The sequence below is a fragment of the Periophthalmus magnuspinnatus genome, chromosome 11 (genome assembly GCF_009829125.3).
Source record: "Periophthalmus magnuspinnatus isolate fPerMag1 chromosome 11, fPerMag1.2.pri, whole genome shotgun sequence".
NCBI classification, from domain to species: Eukaryota; Metazoa; Chordata; class Actinopteri; order Gobiiformes; family Gobiidae; genus Periophthalmus; species Periophthalmus magnuspinnatus.
The window spans coordinates 2,860,453-2,882,436 of NC_047136.2; the positions used below are offsets into that span (position 1 = coordinate 2,860,453).

At 41.3% G+C, this 21,984-nt stretch overlaps 1 protein-coding gene across 1 annotated transcript in view; it reads left to right on the top strand.

The window, feature by feature from the left end:
• adcy2b (adenylate cyclase 2b (brain)) overlaps positions 1-21,984 on the top strand; it is a 110,988-nt gene that overhangs the window by 35,736 nt on the left and 53,268 nt on the right. Inside the window, exons 3-5 of the mRNA XM_055225154.1 lie at positions 1,916-2,074; positions 6,579-6,728; positions 16,244-16,392. Coding sequence (XP_055081129.1) covers positions 1,916-2,074; positions 6,579-6,728; positions 16,244-16,392 — 458 coding nt within the window. The remainder of the gene's footprint in view (positions 1-1,915; positions 2,075-6,578; positions 6,729-16,243; positions 16,393-21,984) is intronic.

Consider the following 21,984-nt stretch of genomic DNA (forward strand, 5'->3'; position numbering starts at 1 on the left):
TAGCAGCAAAGACGTTTTCCTTATCAAATCCTGTTGTTTTTTTTGGAAAGAGCGCACATATTCGCACTAACTTTCCTTTCAACTATAAAACAAATAGGGCGATATAAAAGGTATTCACCCGGAACAACTAATGGACCAGAAACTCAATACGAATCGCTGAGGTTATGAGAAAAGTGAGGGACGACTCCGAAATGTCTGGCTCCTATTGACTCGCGATTTGATTTTCGTATTCTGTTTTCAAACGCCGCTCCGTCTGTTGATTATGAAAGTGTTGAGTGAGGTGAGGTCAGCCACAAGAGGAACCGGTTCACGTCTGAGTTTACAGCGTCTATGGAAGGTTTTTTTTTTTGTGTGTGTGTTCCTGTTTTTATAATCTCGTCTTTTGAACGTGGCCGTGTCTTTTCCAACTGTCCGTCTCGTACAAATTGACAGGTGCGTCGTTAATTATTTCTGGTCACACTTGGAAAGATTTGCAGGTGCGCGCACGGAGCCAAACGGGATGAATTAACGCTTAAAATTATAATAAAATAACCACTTTTCTGTGTCGCGTTGGCAGGGACGATGTGGAAATTTTGTGTCCGCATTATCTTGGCCAAAATATTGCTTAAAATATAGTTTAAAATGTTTTGAATATGAATAATTAAATATGGTAAATGGGAAATTGTCGCTTATTAATATAGATTTTTCCCAATTTTTTAAGATATTCAAAGCGCTTTACATCAAGAAACCACTTACTCATTCACACACGCCCAAGAACGTGACGACAGGATTCATCTGAGGGAGCTGGAATCGCGCCGTCAACCTGTGGGTCTAAGCTCAACACGCCCTGTTCCACCTTGTGATGTCATCAAGTGGTAGTTTTCAACATAACAGCTGCTTGTATCTTTAGTTCGGTAGAAATTGGCGACTCCAGGGCTGAAATCAATCCAATCCAATCCAAATGATTCTAGAAATGAAGGTGTGTGGAGTTTAAAAACACAGTGGAGCACTTCCTGTATCACCACATGATGACATCACAAGGTGGAACAGAGCGTTTTCAGTTTGAGGGAAGAACTCGGCCTAAATCTGCAAAGTCTGTGTGTTTGTGATGAGGAAAATACATTAGAAATTAGCTAAAAGTGCAGTATTTTACTACTTTTACTTCATTACATTCCACCGCTGATTAAAAAACAAACAAACTACAAAACAGATTAAGAGACAAAACAGTAAAAGTCAAAAAGTAACTCAAGTAAAAGTAAAAGTATCACATGAAAAAATCTACTTAAGTAAAAGTATTTAAAGGTCCTATAACCGTGTTCTAACGCTGTTGTGTTTTGTTTCATTCTCACATGTTTGAGTCACACTTTATTATTAGTCTGTTACATCTATAAGCACAAAATGCGACGTTCCACCTTGTGATGTCATCAAGTGGTAGTTTTCAACTTAACAGCTGCTTTTACCTTTAGTTCGGTAGAAATGGGCAACTCCAGGACTGAAATCAATCCAATCCAAAATATTTCTACAAATGAAGCTGTGTGGAGTTTAAAAACACAGTGGAGCACTTCCTGTATCACCACATGATGACATCACAAGGTGGAACAGAGTGTTTTGTGTTTGAGAGAAGAACTCAGCCTAAATCTGCAGGTTTGTTTGTGCGTTAAACGTGTGAGAATGAAACAAAACACAACTCCAGGTCTGTTTGTGACGAGGAAACAACATTAAAACAAATCAGAAAACAGCGTAATATGTTTGTTTTTTTAAAGTTCAAACATTATACAGTAAATCGAGTTATTCCTTCCAATTAAAATCCCAACTGAACCGATACTATGAAACTCTCTCAGCAAATCTCCCTGGATCGGCACCAATATTCGATCCCCGTGTTGCATCTGTGCGTCCCCTGTTCCTCATTATGTGTTTTTTTCTCGTCTCTTTCCAGGTGTCGTTCTTTCTGTTCATCGTTTTTGTCGTTTACACCATGCTCCCTTTCTCCATGAGCGGGGCCATCATCGCCAGCGCCGTCACCTGCCTCTCGCACACCGTGACTCTGAGCTTCTGCCTCGCCACCGTCACCGAGCTGGAACATTTAGTGTGGCAGGTGAGACGAACGCAGAGACGTGGACCGTATGTATAAATGTCCGGAATACTATCAGAATATCCCGTTTCTCATAACCGGAATACTGTCTTATCCGGGATAGTGAACTCAGGATACTTAAAAAAAAAAAATGTGATAACCGGGATTTCTTTATTTATGACTCTCATCTGAACGACTCAACCTCAAACATCCCTCGCTTTTCCATGTCTGTCCAACGCCTTCTTTGTAATAATCATTTTAAAGCCCCACCATGTAACTTTTTAGCCATAAAATAAACCCAAATACAAGTTTTTTTATGTTTTTATTTACATTGACAGCTCTTACGTCTGTACAAACCATAGACTGTTTATATAAATGGACGTAGCTAACCTGCTAGCCGCCGCGTTACAAACAGGAAGTGATCATACCCGCACTTCCTGGCTCCAATTCACTTTACATTGAATGATCCTGGGGTTTTTATTTCACTATTGTGTCTGTAAATCAAAATATGAACATTAAAAACACACAAATCAGGCGCCTCGTTACACTTCCGCTAGCGTTAGCAAACAGCGTCCACTCCCTGCTAAACCAGCGGTGCGAGCCGGAGGGGGCGTTACCTTCAACAGCCTCGCTCTGGATTGGCTCTTCGGTTGCTATGATACTCGCGGTCGGAATTACAAATACGAAACTCGGCTCCAAATTAGCCGCTATAACTGCTAGCCGCGACGAGCTTCATGAACGCCGTGGGTGACGTCACACTCTTACAGAACAGAGTAATAGTAATAGTTGTACAAGTACTGTATTATTCTTACATATTTCCTTTCGGTTTCAAGCAAGTTATGCGCGATTAACTCTATTGCGTCATTATGATCATGTGCTTACGTCGCCCTCCAAGACGACCAATCAGAGCGCAGGAGCCACCGGGATTCTGCCAGTCAGTTATTCAATGCGTCAAAGAAAAAATAAGGATGGATGTGTAAAATAGAGGACGTTGTGTGAAAAAAAGGTAAAAGTACACGCTGATACTTCCTTTAACGTGATTTTTATGGCTACAAAAAGAATAAAAGTCTAGACGAGCTGTACTGGTCTATAATGTGCTCAGTCCTTAAAGGGTTAAACTCCAATATCACAACCATAAGCTCCACCGCCGTACGCACAAAACGACCCGATTAAAGATCTTTTTAAAATCTGCACGTGTGTGTGTCCTCGTCAGCTGCGGTTCTAAACTTGTACGTTTTATTTCACTATTGTGTCTGTAAATCGAGATATGAACATTAATAACAGACAAATCAAGCGCCTTCTTTCCCCGAGGCCACTCCCGCTAGCGTTAGCAACAGGTTTGATTGACAGCGTTGCTAAGCTTACACTCTCTGTTAAGCCAACGGTGTGCGCGGAAAGGGGCGTTACCTTCAACAGCCTCGCTTCAGATTGGCTGTTTGTTTGGCTCACGCCGCTATAACTGCTAGCCTCGATTAGCTTAATTTGGAGCTGAACGCTGCGGTTGACGTCACGCTCACTTAGCCCACTTCTTTTTACAGTTTATGGGTGGAGATTAGCCTGTAGCTAGCGTTTTATTCAGAAGCCAGATTGACTAAATGATGGGTTCATTTAGCGCTAACTGCAGTGCAAGGGTTAGTTTTGCGGAGTAAAACCGGCAAAGATGTTTCACGGTCCATTTAAAAAGATGAGGTACAACGTTTTAATAAGGTCCCGGTCGTAAAAGTGCAGAGCTCATCGTGTATCATGGTGACACTGCATTTTCACTGAAGTCTCCAGAGGGCGATAGAGCTCCTTATGCTCGTACAGTCAGAGTTTGTCGTTTGGGGGATTTTCAGTCGTAAAATTATCCACATAATTTGTATTCGTTGTTCCAGCAGAGGTTGGGGCACGGCGCGTATTAGGAGATTTGTATTCACAGCAGAGAAAAAACATCTCAAACACTGGCATTTTGGTATTACACTAAGTCTGCAGCATATTGTTTCCAGTTTGGGGCAATGAAAGACAGGTAAAGTGTATTGGTGCAACATCATCCCACCATGACGTGCATAATAATTCAGATAAAAACCATATTCTTGCCTTTATTTCTCAGATTTCTCAGAGTTAGGCCTGTCAGGATAACACATTTAAAGACAATATCGACTTATATATACACGGTGTCCATCAAGTCTGTTAAAAAATGTCTTACAAAGGCAGTTGATCAGCTCTTAATCAGACTTTTTCTATTGTTTTCAGGGGGTTCTGAAGTTTCTACCTCATTTAATCCACCTCTAGATGGGCTTCATTAGTCACATGAAGAACATTCAGTTCAATTTAATTCAGTTTATTTTTGTAAAGCCCAAAATGAGAACAGCAGTCGCCTCTTATGAGCTGAACATGAGAATTAATTTAAGCAACAGAAAGGTAGAAAATCAACAATGAAACAAATTGTTTTCAAATTAAATCCTCCTTCTCGACAAAGAAAAACTAAAAAAAAAAGCCAGTGGGAAAAAAGAGAAACCTTGAGGAGAACCACAGTGAAGAAGAGATCAAATCCCATGGACCAGGGGCGTCAAACTCATTTTCACCGAGGGCCACATCAGCAAAATGGCCGCCATCAAGGGCCAGAAGTGACTGTGCGGCAGAGTAAATGTCACTAAATGCAACCGAATGTCATGTAAAATAAATGTTATTACTTTTTACCTTGTTAAATAACGGTTTCTGTTTTTAAAAGTGTGTATCTGGTCGGGACACACCTGCTCACAGACCTTCAGCTCTGCTTCAAATTCGGCCTTTTACAGCCTTTTAATTATTGGATAATTTGTTGTTTTTCTTCCAGACTCACTTGTTCACACTTAGCTCCGTGTTTGGTGTCAAAATGTCGACGTAGATTGTACCGACCGCGCCTCATAACACAAAAAACACACAGGTTTTTCTCCTCAAAGCACAAACTTGTATTCACCTTCACCTTTCTTCCTCCCAACTTCTTTCCACGCCGACAATTTTCCTCTTCACGAACATTTTGTGATGATCATTTCCAAATATTTCTCAGTTCCACTTGTTGGGAAAATCGCATTAGTTTATTGTCAGTGCAAACATTAAAGCAGCACAGACTTATTTTAAAATGACAGTCATGCCTTTTAATTTATCTTCTCATGGGCCACATAAAATGACGTGACGGGCCGTATTTGACCCCTGGGCCTTGAGTTTGACACATCTGCCATGGACTGAACCAGGACTGAACCAGGACTGAACCAGGACTAAACCAGGACTAAACCAGGACTGAACCAGGACTGAACCAGGACTGAACCAGGACTGAACCAGGACTGAACCAGGACAGACAGGCTGCAGATGTTTCCAGGACTAATGCAGATAAAGTTCAAGTCTGTAGGGCCGGAGTGACTCAACAAAGGGACAGAGAGAGCCCCACCCACTGCAGGACACGAGCCACCCCAGGTCCGGCACCGGGTCATCCAACCAGACGAGGGAAGGGAGGGTCCGGGTCCACAGAACAGGATCAGGACACAGGAGGGACATCTAGTTTCCAGTCATCACCGGACGGTCAACGGGATTGGATTTCTTGCCGTGTTTCGCTGTAGCAGAGCCTCATCGACGGTTCAATCGCGTCTGTATCTGTCGCTTTAGTTCAGAAATGTCCCGTCTCTTTAACGTCTTTAAGCCCCATAGAGAGAAACCTCGAGGTGTGACATCGGTTGAACGTGGTGCAAACAGAACTGGTCCATCCCTTTCCAATCCAACAACCTGGAAATGTTTGACCGAGGACCTCACAAACACGCAGATTCCAGAGTAGGTGGCACCGTGTTCCTGGAAAATGCTGGTTGGTTGAAGGTTCTGCAGTCGTGGTGCCACAGATTCAGTCAAAATGGACCAATAATTGACCAAAAATACAATGTGATTACAAACTTTTATAACCACTGAGTACAAAAGAACAAATCTAAATCATCTCATCAATTACCTTTCTACTTTACGGTGATAAACGATTATATTGAAGCTACTATTACAATAACAATAACGCAATATAATCCTCGTAAACCATTTTAAATAAACAGTCGCGTTAAACGGCAAATAATTAAACAAGTAAATACCAGAATGAAGCCTTTTTTTAGCCGTAGAAGCTGTTTTTTTCAACCCTCTACAGCTCAGATCTTCATCTCACAACTAAAACACCCAAAATCTCCCAATTTTGCACAGAAATTGTTCACACGGTACATTTCGAGCCCCGAAACGTTTTGTTCCCGCTTTCGTACACTGAATGATAAGTCGATATAGTGATTAGCTTGACAGGCCTACCCAGAATGCAATGGAAAAGCGCTCTAATAACAAAGTGAAGACATTCCGTGCCCTTGGTCTCAACCCCAAGGCCGTGTCTTTAATATGCAGAGCCACACTTCAGAGGGCTGAGGTAGAGAGCTCTGTTTAATTGTGTGCTCCTCTGGCTTTAGCGATACGCAGCTCCGGGGTCGTGGCTCTGAATAACACAGTGTTCGTAACCTTTTAAACCTTCATTTGTCGCGTTTGTGTTTTTCGACAGATTTTGGCGAACGTCATCATTTTTACATGCGGAAACTTGGCAGGAGCGTATCATAAACATCTGATGGACTTGGCGCTGAGGCAGACCTACCAGGACACCTGCAACTGCATCAAGTCCCCCATTAAACTGGAGTTCGAGAAGCACCAGCAGGTATGTGGATTATTTATATCGTCTTTATTTATATTGTCTGACTATGTATTGAGTCTTGAGTGGAGCGTAGACGGTGTAAAGACGAGGACGAAGGGACGCTAGCAGTTATAGCGGACAATTTGGGGACCGAGTTCTGTATTTGTAAGACCGGAACTGAGTATCATAGCAACCAAAGAGCCAATCCGAAGCGAGGCTGTTGAAGGTAACGCCTCTTCCCGCCCGCACCAAAGGTTTAGCGGGGAGTAGGCACTTGCTAACGGTAGCGGGAGCGTCCTCGGGGAAAGAAGGCGCCTGATTTGTCTGTTATTAATGTTCATATTTTGATTTAGAGACACAATAGCAAAAAAAAACCAAAAACAGGATCATATAGAGGGTTAATACGAACATTTAAGACCAAAAACGAGCTGAATTTGTCTCTGATGGACGCCTGGCAATGGATGTAGACTTTATATATAAATGCGCATAGCTAACGTGCTAGCCGCCGCATTCTAAATAGGAAGTGATCGACTCCGGCACAAATTCACTTTACACTGAAAAGCTTTGTCCTCTCTCTGTAACTGCTGCTGTCAGACTCGTCACGTTGGTCTTAAAATAAATCGAGATAATGAAAGAAAGCGCCTGATTCGTCTGTTATTAAAGTTCACGTCTTGATTTACAGACAAGTAGTGAAATAAAAACCCCAGGATCATGTAGAGGGTTAATACGAACATTTAAGACCAAAATGACGGGTCTGACAGCAGCAGTTGCACAGTGACGGGAGTGACAGTTTTTCAATAGAAAGTGAATTGGAGCCGGAGTCGACGGAGCTGGAAGCGCGCCCATGCTCACGTCCTGTTTGGCTAGCAGGTTAGCGATGTCCATTTATATACGTATACAGTGTATGGTGTGGAGACATTATGCAGTGACATTTGGAGCTCTGCCTTGACATTAACCGTTCGTGCGACTGGGGATCTGACGCTCAAACTCGGCATTAGCAGACGGTCGGTTAATCTGGCGGAAGTTCAGGATTTATACGGGCCAAGATGTTAACTTATTTATCTGGGTTTATAGTTTCTCCAGTGATCCTCAAATGGTCTGATTGTGGGACCCAGTTTCTTTCCCTGATCGTTTCACTGTGCCCCATTTCACCAAGTAGGTTAGCTTTCTTTCCATCCCAAAATATCTTTCCCTTGACCTTTTTGGCACACGTTTTTTTTTCAAACCCTGCTTTAATACACTCTACGAACAATGCCAAAACATGTTAAGGGTTAAAAGCCACACTACGGAACATTTTTGCGGCGTGTCTGCTGTCTTTTTGTACTTGTGGAGATGTAATCGCTTCGCCCGGAATATGCAAAATAGATATGTTCAATGCCATACTGTGGAACGTTCAAGACTGAGTAAAAACATCTTCATGGAGACTAGAAGGTACCGGACTCTCTGTCAGAAAAGTTGCATAGTACAGCTTTAATTCTTAGTAAGAATAGAACATAAACTGTGACTGTATAAAATGTCCACACCTTAATTCAGTTGATCTCAAGATTATTTCTCTAGCACATTTATTACAACTTCATTAAATGTCAGGGAGAAGAGATGGATTTTCAGTCAAGTCTTAAACTGAGAGGATCTGACAGGCAGAGGGCGCTGTTCCATAGAACATAGCCACAGAAAAGGCTCTGTGGCTCTGGGTGGAGAATAGGGCTGCAGTAACTCCTGCAAATAAAGAGGACCCATAGAGCGCAGACTGGACCTAAAGAGGACAGACTAGACCTATTGAGTGCAGATTGGGCTAATAGAGTGCAGATTGGACCCATAGAGCGCAGACTGGTCCCGTAGAGCGCAGACTGGTCCCTTAGAGCGCAGACTGGACCCGTAGAGCGCAGACGGGACCCGTAGAGCGCAGACGGGACCCATAGAGCGCAGACAGAAAACCCATAGAGCGCAGACTGGACCTAAAGAGGATAGACTAGACCTATTGAGCGCAGACTGGACCCATAGAGCGCAGACTGGACCCGTAGAGCGCAGACTGGAACCGTAGAGCGCAGACTGGACCCGTAGAGCGCAGACTGGACCCATAGAGCGCAGATAGAGGACCCATAGAGTGCAGACTGGACCTATAGAGGACAGACTAGACCTATTGAGCGCAGATTGGGCTAATAGAGTGCAGATTGGACCCATAGAGCGCAGACACACATAAAGCGCAGACAGGACTCACAGCGCAGACAGAAAACCCATCCATTGAGTCACAAATTCAATCACAATAACATTTTGAATTGACCTGATATGAAACACATTGGACATTCTGAAAGTGCTGCAGGGAGCCAGCCCCGCATAAAAAGAATCACACTAATCCAGACGCGACGCTACAAATGCCACGTTTTTAATTACTATTTATAACTGACAAATCAAAACAATATAATTAGCGTGGCTCTCTATTTACCTGGTGCCTCTCATCATCTTTTAGCCTTGTTTTGTTTGTGGGAGTTGTTTGGGAGCTCATATCCCACTCACTGTAATGTCATTTTACCCGTTCTGTAATCAACACACGATAGTTAAATGAAGCCTGCGCTGTATCAGCCCGTGTGTGTCGTGCTCACACTGGAGGACTTCTGAATGAGGTTTGGGGCTGTGGAGGGTTCTATTTTTAGCCCCGCACCCCAATCCGCTCCTCCACCATCTCCCCATCCCTCTCCTCCACTCTCTCTCCTCCATTTTCTCCTCTCGTTCCTCCACTCTCTCCTTCATTCTCTCCCTACTTAATTTGCTGCTGTGTTTTAGGAAATGAGCCCGAGGCGTGTGAACAATGTAATGACCCTCTCCACTGTGAGTCGCATTTATGACTCACGCCCCCTCAAGCCACACACCCAACAGGCGCACACACACACACACCCAACAGGCGCACCCCCACACACACACCCCCACACACATGCACACACACCCAACAGGCGCACACACACACGCACACACACACACACATGCACACACACACATACAACAGGCGCACACACACGCACACACACACACCCAACAGGCACACACACACATGCACACACACCCAACAGGCGCACACGCACACACACGCACACACACCCAACAGGCGCACACACACACACATACAACAGGCACACACACACATACACACGCACATATACAAGAGGCACACACACACACCCAACAGGCGCACACACACACATATACAACAGGCACACACACACATATACAACAGGGACACACACACACATACACACACACCCAACAGGCGCACACGCACACACACGCACACACACCCAACAGGCGCACACACACACATATACAACAGGCGCACCCCCACACACACACCCCCACACACATGCACACACACCCAACAGGCGCACCCCCACACACACACCCCCACACACATGCACACACACCCAACAGGCGCACACACACACGCACACACACATGCACACACACACATACAACAGGCGCACACACACGCACACACACACACCCAACAGGCACACACACACATGCACACACACCCAACAGGCGCACACACACACATATACAACAGGGACGCACACACATACACACACATACAACAGGCACACGCACACACATATACAATAGGCACACACACACACACACATACACAACAGGCGCGCACACACACACCCAACAGGCACACACACACATATACAACAGGGACACACACGCACATACACACACCCAACAGGCACACACACACATGCATATATACAACAGGCGCACACACACCCAACAGGCGCGCACACACATGCACACACACCCCCACATATACAACAGGTCACACACACGCAAACACACACCCAACAGGCGCACACACACACACACACACATATACAACAGGCGCACACACACATATACAACAGGCGCACACACACACGCATATACAACAGGCGCACACACACACATATACAACAGGGACACACACACATACACACACACGCACACACATATACAACAGGGACGCACACACATATACAATAGGCACACACACATATATACAACATTCACACACACATACACACACATACAACAGGCACGTACACACACATATACAACAGCCACACACACACATACACACAACAGGCACACGCACACATATACAACAGGCACACGCACACATACACACAACAGGCACACGCACACATATACAACAGGCACACGCACACATATTCAACAGGCACACGCACACATACAACAGGCATATGCACATACACAGGCATAAACATACAACAGGCACACACACACACACAACAGGCACATGCACACATACAACAGACACACACATACATACACACAACAGGCACGCACACACCCATACACACACACATACACCCGCACACATACAGCAGGGACATACACACACATGCACGAGCACACAAGCACACCAACTCACAACAGGCACACACATACACACAGCAGATGCACACACACACAACAGGCACACACACTCACAGACACACACGACAGGCACAAACAACAGATACACACACACGCACACATGACAGGCACACATATGTACACATACACACAAACATAGACAAACCCACACGCACACAAGCATACACAGACACATACACACACACACGCACTGCAGGAACGAACACACAAATCTCAATCACTCCACACACACAAAATGGACGGTGATATTGAAACACGCTTTTAGCTCTTTTCAGACATTTTCCCGCTTTGTTCTGAAATGTGGAGCAGAACTACAAAGTGCACGGAACGGTATTAAAAAAAATAAGTAGCAGTAAGTAATCTGTAGAGCGGTCTGGTAAAATTATCTTTAAGAACTGCTCACATAAAACCTCCATAGCCCGCTGCCAACCTGAACTAATACATTTCCTCCAAAGTTATAATTAAAATCATTACCAAAGCCTTCTCATTTGTGAAATATGCTCACCTCGGCTATCCCTCTTCTCTACCTGTCTTTTCTTTTGTGCTCTCGGCTGAAAAATTAGACCAAATGAGCCATCGTTAAAGTAATCTGAAAATCCCTTTAGGAGGTCAAATATTAGCTCCTCCAAATTCTGAAGCTCCATATATCGCTACGGAGAAGTATTACCATAAACGATAATATTGAAACTACTTAAATAATGAAAGATAATCCCAGTAAAGCATTTTTAAATAGACCGTTTCGTTAAAAGACATGAGCTGCAACTACAGACTGTGCGAAGACGTGGACGATAAGTGAGTGTGACGTCAGCCGTGTGACTCCGGTTCGATTTCTATTGAAAAACTGCAGCTGCTGCCGTCAGACTCGGCGTTTTGGTCTTAAAATGTCGGTGGTAACTCGCTCTACAAACACATTTTCAGCGAGGGCCACGTCAGGAAAATGGTCACTCTCAAAACGCCAGATGCGATGTAAAATAACTGTAACTACTTTTTTAACTTGTTCATAAACTTTCTGTATTTATAACGTATTCAGTTTACAAATATTGCACATGTATTTCCATAGATGTCAAAAATATGGCTGTATAACTTGCCATCTCCTGATAAACTGACATTTTAAGACATTCAGACGTTTTAATTTATCTTGTGGGCCACATGAAATGACATGGCGGGCCACATTTGGCACATGGGCCTTGCGTTTGACACATGTGCTCTACTACATGATCCTGGGGTTTTTATTTCATCGAAAGACGTGAGCTGCAACTACGGACTGTGTAAAGAAGTGGACTGAGCGAGTGTGACGTCAACCACAGCGTTGAATAGAATGAAGCTAATCGAGGCTAGCAGTTATAGCGGCTAATTTGGAGCGGAGTTTCATATTTGGAATTCCGATCGCGAGTATCATAGCAACCAAAGAGCCAATCTGGAGCGAGGTGTTTTCTGTCCGCGCAGCGCTACGTCAAACTGGTATTTTGATTTGCTAATGCTAACGTAAATAACACCAGTGGATATGGAATGTGTGGGGGGGTCACCAAGACGCTATGGACACACACAAAAAAAAGTCTCCACCTGGATTTAACTCAGAAAATACGTCGTCTCCTCCTGCAGTTGGTCCGGTCGAGGTTCAGCAGAATGAGGTCAGCTGACACCGGAATATACTGAATGACCAGGTTATTACATCAGGGGATTTTTGGGCAGATTCCAAGACGACAATGTGAGGATTTATCAGGATTAAACTGTGAAAGAGAGAGACAGGAGCATGAGACAGAGAGAGAGAGGGAGAGGGGGAGGGAGAGAGAGAGAAATCAGAGAGAGGGAGAAACCGAGGCGGAGAGAGAGATACACAGTGAGAGAAAGAGGGAGAGAGAGGGGGGGAGAGAAGCAGAGAGAGAGAGAGAGAGAGGGGGAGAGAGAGAAAGCAGAGAGAGAGGGGGGGGGAGAAAGCAGAGAGAGGGAGAAACAGGCAGAGAGAGAGATACACAGTGAGAGAAAAAGGGAGGGAGGGAGAGAGAAATAGAAGCAGAGAGGGAGAGAGAGAAAGAGGGAGAAACAGAGGCAGAGAGCGATGCACAGAGAGACAGAGAGAGAGTGAGAAAGAGGGAGGAAGAGAAGCAGAGAGAGACAGAGAGACAGATAAAGGGGAGAGAGAAAGAGAAAGAAGAGAGAGGGAGAAACAGGCAGAGAGAGAGGTATGCACAGTGAGAGAGAGAAAGAGGGAGAGAGAGAGAGCGAAAGGAAGAGAGAGTAATAGAAGCAGAGAGGGAGGGAGAGAGAGAGAGAAAGAGGGAGAAACAGAGGCAGAGAGAGAGATGCACAGAGAAACAGAGAGAGAGAGCGAGAAAGAGGGAGGGAGAGAGAAGCAGAGAGAGGGAGAAACAGAGGCGGAGAGAGAGATACACAGTGAGAGAAAGGGAGAGAGAGGGGGGAGAGAAAGAAAAGCAGAGAGAAAGAGACAGAGAGAGGGGGAGAGAGAGAAAGCAGAGAGAGGTGTGACGTTTTTTTTTTGGTGGCGACTTTTTTTTTTGGCCAGGCAGTATATGTTCTGGTCAGAAATGTGTTGTCCAAAGTTTCTTAATGTGTAACGCCATCAGACCAGAAGAAGACCCGCCTTACACACACACACACACCCCCACACACACCCCACACACACACCCCACACACACACACACACACACCCCACACACACACACACACACACATTGAGAGACACTATAAAAGTTGTCAACAGGCACATCTCAGGGCTCGTTTCTATCGTTTCCTGAGAATCCGTTGCTTCATTGTTCTCTTTTCCCGTGTGGAACTCATTAAAACCCTTCAGACTTCATGTTTCAGTCTCTTAATCCTCTTTGACGCTTCCCGCCCGCACCTCTGGTTTAACAGGGAACGAGCGCTTAGCAACGCTGTCAATCAAACCTGTTGCTAACGCTAGCGGGAGCGTCCTCAGGGAAAGAAGGCGCCTGATTTGTCTGTTATAAATGTTCATATCTTGATTTACAGACACAATAGTGAAATAAAAAACGCAGGAGAGGACACGGTTTTTCAAAAAACAAAAAATAAACTCGAAAAAAAAAAAAATCCAAATAAACTCAAAATAAAATAACAAAAAAACACACAAAATTTAAATAACAAAAAAGGAAAAAAGAAAAAAATCCTAATAAACTCAACAGAACTTAAAAAAGAGAAAAAACTCAAAATAACAAAAAAAATAAAAAATAATTAAAAAAAAAAAATTAAAATAACAAAAAAAAAAAAAGAAAAAAATCTAAGTAAACTCAAAATAACAGAAAAAAGAACCCCAGGATCATGTAGAGGGTTAATACAAACATTTAAGACCAAAACGATGAGTTGATGCAGTCGGAAGCACGCGCATGATCACTTCCGGTTTGTAACGCGGCAGCTAGCAGGTTAGCTATGTCCATTTGGCTGAAACAAATAAACAGCGGAATCAATCAACGTTTATTTATAGAGCACTTTACAACACTGAAGGTGACCAAAGTGCTTTTTCAGTGAAATCAAACTAAAATAAGTTAAAACCAAACTAAAACAGTAAAATAGGAGAATAAAATAAAACACATTAAAACAACAAAATATAAATAGTGATAATGTGTCACAACATTACTAGGTGTTGAAAGTCAGTCTGAATAAATATGTTTTAAGCCTGGATTTAAAAAGACCAAAGTCAGTGATGGTGCGTGAATCAGGAGGCAGTTTGTTCCAGAGTTTGGGCCGAGCCTCAGAGAAGATCACCCCAGTGTTTGGATTTAGTTTTCGGAGCTTCCAAAAGGAGTTGATTAGACGAGCTCAAGGCCCGGTTTGGATTTCGGACCAACAACAGTTCAGCCAGATAGGGGCGGGGCCATTAAGAACTGGACCAATAACTAGAATAACGAGCCATGAAAGGGACTTATTCATTTTTCTACAGCTCAAATCTGATTATTACATCAAAAATACCCCAAATCTCTCCACTTTTGCAAAGAAATAATACTCATGATAAATTCTGAGGTTCAAAATATGTTTTTCCAGCGTTTTTATGTTGTATAATCCACATATCGCACGGACCTGATCTGTACTGATACTTTGCCCTTTACATACAGAGTTTTGCTGATCTAAGTGGAGAATGTGCGGACACAGCTCTTAAGAAACAACAAAGTGCAGATGTCTGTAGTGAGAAAAGTCTGCATACGTTCAGAAATAACACGAGAGTAAGGAATAATAATGTTAAAGCCCCACCGTGTAACTTTTTAGCCATTAAATTGACTCAAATACAAGTTTTTAATGTTTTTATTTACAGTGAGAGGTTCTTACGTTCGTACAAACCGTAGACTGTATATGTAAATGGACATAGCTAACGCGCTAGCCGTCGCGATCCACACACGCTCTCCATCGACTCCATTTCACTTTCTATTGAAAAACTGTAGCTGCTGCTGTCAGACTCGTCGTTTTGGTCTTAAAATGTCCGTGTTAACTCGCTCTACATCAGTCGTGTCAAACACATTTTCAGCGAGGGCCAGATCAGGAAAATGGTCGCTCTGAAAGGGCTGTACGACTTTTTAAACTTGTTCATAAACTTTCTGTATTAATTTCTTATTCATTTTACAAATACTGCACATGTATTTCCATAGATGTAATAAATATGGCTGTATAACTTGCTATCTTGTCATATCTTTTAATTTACCTTGTTGTGGGCCACATGAAATTACAGGGCGGGCCACATTTGGCACATGGGCCTTGAGTTTGACACATGTCCTCTCTATGATCCTGTTTTTTATTTCACAATTTTGTCTGTAAATGAAGATATAAATGTTAATAACAGACGAATCAGGCGCCTTCTCTCCCCGACGTCGCTCCCACTAACGCTAGCAACAGGTTTGATTGACAGCGTTGCTAAGGGGCATTTCCTGCTCCAAATTGGCTCCTACCTGACTTGTGCTTGTTTCCTTTGGTTATAATGTTCCATAGTACGACGTAAAACTCCGTGGCATATGTTCTGAAGTATGGTTTAACATCTATTTGCAGAATGTCACGCGGTGTTACTTTAATAAAATAAAAAATGAAATATAATAGAGTTGGTTCATAACGTCCTCTGTAACCCCATACCTGTGTCTCCGTGTCTCCAGGAACGCCTCCTCCTGTCCCTGCTGCCGTCGCACATCGCCCGGGTCATGAAAGCCGAGATCATCCAGCGGCTCCAAGGGCCCAACTTCGGCCGAACGGAGAGCACCAACAACTTTCACAACCTGTACGTGCAGAGACACACCAACGTCAGGTGAGGCGCCGCTGCTCCCGTCTGCGTGAGCGCGTTCACCTCAGCGCGAGTGTCCACGTTACGACGGTTTTCCGAATATGGCGTTTACATGCGCTCGGACAAACTAAGACACTCATATCCCCCCGTGTACGCGCGCAATCAGACCATCCTGGGTATTTAAAGGGGTAACTATGGCAACTGTGGCACGGATCGTGGACTGAGCGAGTGTGACGTCACCCACAGCGTTTGGCTCCAAATGAAGCTCGTCGAGGTCAGAGCTGTTATAGGGGTGAGTTTGGAGCCCAATTCTGACCTCGAGTATCATAGTATAGTCACGTGATTTGTCTTTTGCCTTTTTTTTAGCGTTTATATCTTCTGTTACAGACACAATAGTGAAATAAAAACCCCAGGATCATGTAGAGGGTTAATACGAACATTTAAGAACAAAATGATGAGTCTGACAGCAGCAGGTACAGAGAGAGGACACAGTTAAAAAAAAATAAATAAATAAACTTGGGGGGGAAAAAAATCCAAATAAACTCAAAATAAAATTACAAAAAAAGTAACACAAAATAACAAAAAAAGAAAAAAAATCCAAATAAATTCAACAGAACTTAAAAAAGAGAAAAAACTCAAAATAACAAAAAAACAAAACAAAAAAACAACTCAAATAACAAAAAAAAAAGAAAATATCTAAGTAAACTCAAAATAACAGAAAAAAAAAAGAACCCCAGGATCATGTAGAGGGTCAATATGAACATTTAAGACCAAAATGACGAGTCTGACAGCAGCAGAGACAGAGAGGGGACATAGTTTATCAAAAAACAAAAAATAAACTCGAAAAAAAAAAAAAAAAATCCAAATAAACTCAAAATAAAATTTAAAAATTTTTTTTAAAATAACAAAAAAATTAAAATAACAAAAAAAGGAAAAAGAAAAAAATCCAAATAAACACAGCAGAACTTAAAAATGAGGGGAAAAAAACTCAAAATAACAAAAAAAACCCAAACATAACTCAAATAACAAAAAAAATAATTAAAATAACAAAAAAAAAAAAGAAAAAAATCTAAGTAAACTCAAAATAACAGAAAAAGATGGACCCCAGGATCATGTAGAAGGTTAATATGAACATTTAAGACCAAAATGAGTCTGACAGCAGCAGGTACAGAGAGAGGACAGTTTTTTAGTAGAAAGTGAATCGGAGCCAGAGTCGATGGAGCCAGGAAGTGCACCTATGCTCACTTCCTGTTTGGAACGTGGCGGCTAGCAGGTTAGCTGTGTCCACTTATTTAAACAGTCTATGGTTTGTACAGACATAAGACCTCTCACTGTAAATAAAAACATAAAAAACTTCGCATTTGAGTTTATTTTATGGCTAAAAAGTCACACGGTGAGGCTATAAAATTATTATTCCAAAGAAGGCCTTGGACAGACGTGTAAAAGCGACGGCTGTTTGAGGTTGAGTCTTTCAGATGAGAGTCATAAATAGAGTGCGTGTCCATATTAACGCAGAATCCTGAGTTCACTGTCCTGGATAAGACGGTATTCCGGTTATGAGAAACAGGGAAACTCTCACTAGGATATTCTGATAGTATTCCGGACACTATGACCTGTAGATTTATGACACCGGGGTTGTACTGAGCATGTGCGAACTGAAGTAACAGATAAAGCAGCAGCAGTTACTTTTCCAAAATGACTCGGGACTTTTTAAGTAATAATATTTCATACCAATAAATAAAATAAAACTGTCCGCTGTTTAATACGACCACATTTTAACACAAGGCTAACCTCTGTGTCTGCCTGTGCTGCTCTTGAATAAACGGATGCTGTGGGACTCTGCCATATTTTATTTTTTTTACTGTTACTAATGCCTTTTTACTGAAGCTCTGACAGCGTCCCATAGTTTCATGTTCTTATTTGATGCATATTGTCTTTCCTAGTTGCAAAAAACCCTCATGTTTAGCTTCTTGCCATATTCGTGCCATAGACTGTGTATGTAAATGGACGTAGCTAACCCGCTAGTCGCCGCGTTCCAAACAGGAAATGAGCATGGGCGCACTTCCAGCTCCATTGACTCTGGTTCTAATTCACTTTCTATTGAAAAACTGTGTCCTCTCTCTGTCCCTGCTGCTGTCAGACTCATCATTTTGGTCTTAAATGTTCGTATTAACCCGCTCCATGATCCTGGGGTTCATTTTTTTCTGTTATTTTGAGTTTACTTAGTTTTTTTCTCTTTTTTTTTTTGGTATTTTATTTATTTATTTTTATTTTATTTTAGGTTTTTTTTTTTTTTTTTTTTTGAGTTTTTTCTCTTTTTTAATTTATGTTGAGTTTATTTGTATTTTTTTTTCTTTTTTCGTTATGTTAAGTTGTTTTTGTTTTTTTTTTTGTTATTTTGTGTTTATTTTTTTTTTAGTTATTTTATTTTGAGTTTATTTGGAATTTTTTTTTAAATTTATTTATTTTTTGTTATTTTGAATTTATTTTTTGTTTTTTGAAAAACTGTCCTCTTTTTTCTTTTTTTCCTTTTTTTTGTTTTTTTTTTAATTTTTTTTTGTTATTTTGTGTGTTGTTTTTTTGTTATTTTATTTTGAGTTTACTTGGATTTTATTTTTTATTTTTTTATTTTATTTTTTTTTTTTTGATAAACTGTGTCCTCTCTCTGTCTCTGCTGCTTCAGACTCATTTTGGTCTTAAATGTTCGTATTAACCCTCTACATGATCCTGGGGTTTTTATTTCACTATTGTGTCTGTAAATCAAGATATGAACATTAATCCCACTAGTGTTAGCAATTTTTATTCACATTTTGTAGTTGTTTTTGTTTCAATTACATCTAGATTATATGAACTTTCTATTCTTTTTGTTGTTGTTTTTTTTTTTCTTATCCTCTTACAAACATTTGCCGAACTTTTAAGTGTTTTTACATCCTGTTGTAATAAAACTCTTTCTTTCTTTCTTAATTGCTGCAGATTTAGACAAACAGCGAACAGTCACAGTCGCCCCAATTAACTCACATGATTTTGTGGAGCCGTGTCAGAGGGAAACATGCTAACACATTTATAATCAGTAACCATGGAAACTAACAGTTTTTATGCATGTGAGTTCATGTGTGTGTAGTTTAGATTTATTTCATTCATTTGCGTAAAAGTACAGATACTGGAGGGGGAAAAACACTCAAATAAAAGTAAAATTTCATGAAAAAATCTACTTAAGTGAAAGTATTAAAGTACCTGTTTAAAAATGTACTTAAAGAGTAAAAAGTAAAAGTATTTCTACACGTTTTGAGTCTGATAAAGCTTCAAATGTGGCGATTTTGATAAAGATTTGAGCTGAATTTTGTTCAACAGAAACGACTCAATCATTTTTTTTATATCTGTTTTTATTTTCATGCGTTTTTATTTGCTCAAATTATGAACGTGTTAAAAATAAACCTTCAGCCTTTTCAGCAGGTCTGACAGAATAATGAAAAATACTTTTACTTTTCAGTCCCGTTAAGTACAGAAAGTACAGATACTGCTCTCAAATGTACTGAAGTAAAAGTAAAAATAAAAAGACTGAGCACATTATAGACCAGTACAGCTCGCCTCGACTTTTTATTTTTATTTTTTTTAGCCATAAAAATCACGTTAAAGGAAGAATCAGCGTGTACTTTTACCTTTTTTCACACAACGTCCTCTATTTTACACATCCATCCTTATTTTTTCTTTGACGCATTGAATAACTGACTGGCAGAATCCCGGCGGCTCCTGCGCTCTGATTGGTCGTCTTGGAGGGCGACGTAAGCACATGATCATAATGACATATTTAACATATTTAAAGAGCCTCACGCCTCTGCTGTGAGACGCCGTTTGAATTTACACGAAGCACAATCGGACGCGGAGTTACGGTAACGGAAAGTCCACAACCGCGAGTCTAACGGCGACGACAGCATCCGACGCTGTAGAGTTATGTAAAGTTCAGATCTTTACTTGTATATATAAATGGACATAGCTAACGTGCTAGCCGCCACGCCACTTTTCGCCTTCCAACTCCATCGACTCTGGCTCCAATTCACTTTCTATTGAAAAACTGCGTCTCCTCTCTGTAACTGCTGTTGTCGGACTCGTCATTTTGATCTTAAAATCCAATCCACTTTATTTATATATCACATTTCACAAACAAATGCAGTTTCCAAAGTGCTGCACATATAAATAAAAACAACTAAGTAAATCAACATTTAGACTAGAATAAAATAGCAAAATTAAAATAATAAATATGTATATAAAAGCAATAAAACAATTACCAATAAAAATATATAAATAAATATATATAAATAAAAATAAAAGCAATAAAACAATTACCAAAAAAATATATAAATAAATATATATAAATAAAAATAAAAGCAATAAAACAATTACCAATAAAAATATATAAATAAATATATATAAATAAAAATAAAAGCAATAAAACAATTACCAATAAAAATATATAAATAAATATATATAAATAAAAATAAAAGCAATAAAACAATTACCAATAAAAATATATACATAAATATATATAAATAAAAATAAAAGCAATAAAACAATTACCAGTAAAACAACAAAATCTAATAAAACAAGCAAATAAAATCAAAAGGAACAAATCAATAAAAGACAACAGAGGACCATTCGACTCACACAGAGTTTTGACGTGAGGAGGCAGAGAGAAATGTTCGTTCCTGGGGTTTTTGTTTCACTATTTTATCCGTAAATCAAGATATGAACATTACCGAACGCTGTGGGTGACGTCACACTCACTCCGTCCACTTCTTTACACAGTCTGTGGCTCCGTTACCCCAAAAACGTGTCCCCGAATCGTCTGTTATTGAAGCCGTGACAGTGGCGGCCATTTTGTGTGCGTCTGACTCCTTCCTAAAACTAAATATTTGCTCATTTATTTTACTTTTGCCGTTCATTCATTTGAGGAGCTCATCTTTGTTTCTCTCCAGTCGTCCTCTTCATTATTACATCCAAGGCCAAAGCCCACTCCAGTTAATCCAGCACTATTGTAGTTTGGGGTCACTTTGCCAAATGCAGAGCTCCATATTGTCCGCCCTCCGTTCCCCCCCCGGCTTCACCCCGGCTTCACCCTCGATAACACAAGAGCAGAGAACTTTGAAAACACAGCAGACGACACAAATCCTGGCTTAATATGAGATTCTCCAAGGAATGCCCTCTAAAACTTATTTTCCAGCACAGAAAAGCCTTACAAGAGACGCTGTGTTGTGTGCGTCTTGAGTGGGGCTCAGGTGTGTGTATGTGTGTGTGTGTGTGCGACGTAGTGTGTGTGTCGACATGTTGTTCTGCCAATTATCTTTCTAGTAATAACAAATTCAAACAGTTGATGGGGTGATCTTTTCAGAACAAACCCGAGGACAGATGGTGTACTGAAAGGAAAAGTGTCCAGCATCGACTGTTTGTATAAATGGACAGAGCTAACCCGCTAGCTGTCGCCGTCTCGCTGTTTCGCGGATTTTTTTTTAGTACAGTTTTTCATGCTTTTTTACAGTGTATGAACATGCATTGTGTCGTGCGTCCTGATTGGCTGTTGGACTGTAGACCATTGTGTCGTGCGTCCTGATTGGCTGTTGG